This window comes from Grammomys surdaster, unplaced genomic scaffold (assembly GCF_004785775.1).
Source record: "Grammomys surdaster isolate TR1022 unplaced genomic scaffold, NIH_TR_1.0 278, whole genome shotgun sequence".
Classification (NCBI taxonomy): Eukaryota; Metazoa; Chordata; class Mammalia; order Rodentia; family Muridae; genus Grammomys; species Grammomys surdaster.
In genome coordinates this window covers 13,793,340-13,798,182 of record NW_021604719.1, presented here as the reverse complement: position 1 = coordinate 13,798,182, position 4,843 = coordinate 13,793,340, and the positions used below count along the sequence as shown (strand labels likewise).

The 4,843-nt window shown below is 45.0% G+C and overlaps 1 protein-coding gene across 1 annotated transcript in view; it reads right to left on the bottom strand.

Annotated features, from left to right (window-relative positions):
• Window positions 1–4,843, bottom strand: part of Megf10 (multiple EGF like domains 10) — a 141,630-nt gene that overhangs the window by 10,579 nt on the left and 126,208 nt on the right. The window contains exons 18-20 of the mRNA XM_028777167.1: window positions 4,265–4,393; window positions 2,154–2,282; window positions 123–359 (exon numbers count right to left, since the gene is read on the bottom strand). Coding sequence (XP_028633000.1) covers window positions 123–359; window positions 2,154–2,282; window positions 4,265–4,393 — 495 coding nt within the window. The remainder of the gene's footprint in view (window positions 1–122; window positions 360–2,153; window positions 2,283–4,264; window positions 4,394–4,843) is intronic.

The window sequence follows — 4,843 nt, the reverse complement described above, 5'->3', positions numbered from 1 at the left end:
TGCCTGCACCACAACCCTGCCTGCACCACAACCCTGCCTGCACCACAGCCCTGCCTGCACCACAGCCCTGCCTGCACCGCTGCCCTGCCTGCACCGCTGCCCTGCCTGCACCACTGCCCTACCTGCGATGGTATAGTCTGCGTTGATGACCCTCATGGCAGGGGTGTAGGTCACAGCTGGCATGCTCGATTCCTTCCTCTTCTGCTTGTGTCTGTAGATGATGAACAAGGCCAGCAGGAAGAGCACAACAAGAACAAGGACCACGATGCCCGCGATAGCCCCGATCTGATAGGAATCAGCAGGAAGGGCGGTGCTGGTCCGGCTTAAGCTGTTCAGATTGCCCACGATGATGACCCCAGCTAGGAGAGGGTGGAAACAGACCGAATGTGGATGACTGTGGGCCAGATACAGGTTCTGTCTTTATTAAAACAAAAACCAAAACCACTCCCACTGGCCTAACACCTGGGTGTTTTCAGTCCACGACAGACGCTTATTTGGAAGCAGAGCATGGTAAAAACAGACACTCTGCACTTTCAAATGCCACTGGTGCCACATCCCTGCTCCAAGCCCTCAGGAGGCAGTGTATGAACCCTGAGAGTCAGGCACGGGCTCGAGAGCTACTCATCTATTTCAGATTGAACTCAGATTGGCAATTAAGCTTGAACAATAATGTTTCTAGTTTTTGTTTTGCTTGATGTATTCTCTAGTATTGATCTTACATAGGAATAAGTCATACACACCCACCTGAATAACTCAATCTCTTACTTACTCTTAGTATTTTAAAGAGCAATTTGCCTTCTAAACAAGCAGAGCTCTGACACAAACCTAGGCCAAGCCTCTTACTGCTAGATACACTGTCTCATGAAAAACTATTTTCAGCAGCAGAAAGATTTCTCTTGATAGTTCCTGGTAATAACACTTGTAACTTTACCCATCAAAGTCAAAACTTCCAGTGGAAGTCCCTCTCATAACCACCAGGAGAACATTCTCAAAGGGCCCTCTGCCCCCAGAGTGTCAGAACTGTCTAAATACGTCCATGAAAAATATATTTGACAAATAACTCCAAATGATTATAGTGAATACCCCAGTGAAAACAACACAGAACCCAAGTTAAAACAACACAGTCACTCAATGTGTCTGTTTTACAACTCAGTCACTCTCTTCTGGAGGGTTTAACCCAAACGAGATGAAATCATGTGTCACACTCATTGCTCACACAGCCTTAACAATGATGGCCAAACACTGAACACCATCCGGATGTCTACAGATTATGGTATGTCTATTCAAAGGAACACTACACAGCAGCAAAGAACTGAACTATTGATTTGTTTAAAAACATATTTTAGAATACTTACGGTAACTAATCAAAACCAAGTATAAGAATACAATATGGTTTCCCTACCTGGGCTGCCTTGTCTGACCTCAGTGGGTCAGAATGTGCCTAGTTCTGCAGTAACTTGATGTGCCACAGTGGGTTGATACCTGGAGCAGGGGCTCACACTTCTCAAAGGAGAAGGGGAGGAGGGGATGGGGAAGGGCTGCGTGAGAGGGGACTGGGAGGAGGGGCTTAGATTGGTATGTAAAGTGAATAAATAAATAAATTAATGAAAAACTACAAAACAATAAAATGTGATTCTCTTCACAGAAAATTCTAGAAAAAATGCAAACAGTAGCAGAAAGGTCAGGGGTGGCCGACAGTGTACGGAAGAAGTAGCAGAGACGGGCCATGTGGGAACAGGTAAGAGAGTGACAGATGGATATTATCTTTATTGGAATGATCGCTTCAGGGATTATGTACAGGTTTCAAGTTTCAGAAAATTATGTAAGGTAAGTGTGTGTGGTTTTATTTGCCAGTTATGTCTAAATAAATCTAAAAATATAGAAAGTTTGTGGATTTTAGAATACAAAAAGCTGTGATATTCATGTGACAGCTGTGTGGCTTTGGGGACGTTGTCTAACTGCTATAACCTTCAGCTGGTCTCTTTCTCTATTAAAGACAGTGAAAATAAGGTATCCATCCAGCAACCACATAATCAGCTAGCCTGTATGAATTTTAATTAGGTCTACTCATGTTGGCGAAAGTGAGAGTACTTAATACTGAGTGTGCATGGCAGCCACACACTAAGAAGCAGTCGTATTTACTAGTACTTTACCTTGGTCACACCGTGCCCCTTTCCATCCTGGGCTACAGTAACACGTGCCAGTGATGTGGTCACAGGTGGAGTTGTTCAGACAGTCACAGATCTGGCGACAGCCATAGCCGTACGTTCCTGCAGGGCATTCTGGAGAGGAAAGGAAGCCACTGTATTTCCCAAGTCTTGGGGAGACGAAGCTTGCCTTCTGTGTGTCCTGCATATCAGGTGGTAAGCCCTGTCCATGGGTTCCTGCTTAGACAGACTGCGGCCATCGGAGGTATGGGAAACTGGACTGTGGTACTTGAGCCATGGTAGGCTTCACAATCCTGCTGCTCAGGACTGAGTCAGTCAATATTATGGCTCAGCTCCTGATGCATGTGCCTGCTGAATACCCACGGCTCTGAGGTATGAGAGGGTCTGTGGGACTTCCCGTGGAACAAAAGAAAACATGAAAAGCAATTTGATGTGACCCCCTCAGTCACATATGTGGGTCAGAGAGAACTGGACCCAACAGTGTAAGCCTGAGATAATCCCTTCAGAACACACATTTTATGTAGGCTCTGGGATTCTTCCTATAGACATGTCCTCACTGAGATTAGCAGGAATTTGGGGCACTTTTGGTTATTTTCTAGGTAGGAGTTTCATTTGACATAGAATGATTCAAGTACAGGTTTGACATGTCAAGTTCTCAGAGACTAACATAGTACGAGTCTTATGATATGCTGTTAATCAGAAGAACCATGTATGGGGATAGAATTTAAATCTGAAGTTTCAACACAGATGTTGTTTCCAACGTGAGCAGCAGGGGGCGATGTGCTATCACTATCAGAGTCTGGCAAACCTTGCATTCCTGCTTATAAGGAGCATTGGGGACTTCAAAACCAGGGACACTTTAATTCCACATTTATATTCAGAGCTATCATGGCGGCACTTAAGAGTTTTTTCTTAATAAGACCTTAACTGGTTGCCTGGCAGTTGAATGCAAGTCGGTTTAGAGCCTGCCCTGAGCTCTAGGCCTAGGTTTAGCAGGCAGGCATAGAAAGCATTTATACACACAGAGATTGCTACCCACGAGACTCTGTGACTCAGTATATGTTTTATGATCACCTGCAAAGCAAACCTTGTGTTGTCTTTGTCTGGAACAGGCTCCGGGTGGCTCTTTGCTGCATTTGCAGAAAGAAGACTCTGCACAAACAAGCTATGTATCAGCACCTAAGGCCGAGACATTAAGCTTCACAGAGGCTGTAAAGTTGGGATGCATGGGCTGAATGGTGGCCACACTGTCTCTGTGCCCTGTCATCTTTACAATCACCTTCCTAAGAATACACTGGTGGTCAGTGGTGATCTCTCACTTTGCCTTGCCTCAGGGCTTTTAGCATCAGAGAGTGCCACACACAGCTTTGGCCTTTACTGTTTCATCTTCAGTGCTGAACAAAAGCCACAGAGGAAAAGCATAGTTTGCTCCTCTTATATAGTCGGCTAAGGCTAACGTAACGGTCTTGTAGCCTTGTGAGTGGATGCATACATAGCTCATGGGTGCTGAACCACAACAGAGATGGGTAATTCCTACAGCATAGTCTCCCAAGGACTGAAGAGAAGAGTGGAGAGGCAGTGTGTTGGACTGAAGAGTAATGCAGATGAAAAATTTGTTAGTGGGAAGAGTAAAAACCATTATCAAAAGGGTGCCAACATTGGCTTGGACTCATTTCCACACCCGCTCCTGAGGCTGGCCTCAGACTTCTCCTTAACCATGTCTGTCCTCTGATGTAAGTCTGGACTCATTGCTGCCATGAAGGGAGACTGGTCATGTCTGTTTAGCCTCTGAGAAGCCATATTCCAAAAATAAGAGAGGGAGAGAAAACCAGGAAAAACATAATAAAAAAGTTGAATTTGACTTCATTCTTACAGTCTTGCCCAATCTATCCAGAGTGCCAGGTGGATTTCCACTCAGAACTCAGAGGAAAGACTGACAATAAGGATTCTAGCAGGACGGTCTTGAGAACAGAAAAACAACTGTGCTGGTAATTAACCATCGCTCACATGACTCAAACTACAGTCAGACAGCCTTAGCAACTCTGGGCTTGAGGAAGGTGATCCAGATGCCCAGTGATGATGTGTCATGTACTCACTCTGTTCACAGTGCCGTCCCATGAATCCCGTGCGGCAGGTACACTGCCCTGAGATGTGGTCACAGTCAGCTCCATTTTGACATTGGCATATCAGTGCACAGTCCTTGCCATAGAAGCCCAGAGGGCATCCTGTGTAAGGACAGAGGACAGTGGAAGTCAGAAGGCTACCTAGGAGAAACAGGGCTCCTGCCTGCATTCACTAGTGATGAACTTGAAGGCCTTTGAAGACTGTTCAAGAGTAAAGGTGTTCCCACACATCCCTGGACTGAAGTGACTACTTTGTGTTTATATAATTTGTACCTTTTTACCTTTAGTACAAAATGACTCAAATTTGTCTATTAGTCCTGTCTACTGTATCCATTTTTAACTTAAATTGTATTATCCCTATTATCAAATATATGAGGTATGGGATAGAACCCTTAAGGCTAGACCAACTGTGTTTCTTAGGGGATTTAGAAAGTACTTTATGTCTTCACACTGCTACATGGCTTCCAAGGCTTACATCACCAGGAGCCTGGAGCAGAGCATGCATACACACACACACACACACACACACACACACACACACACACACACACA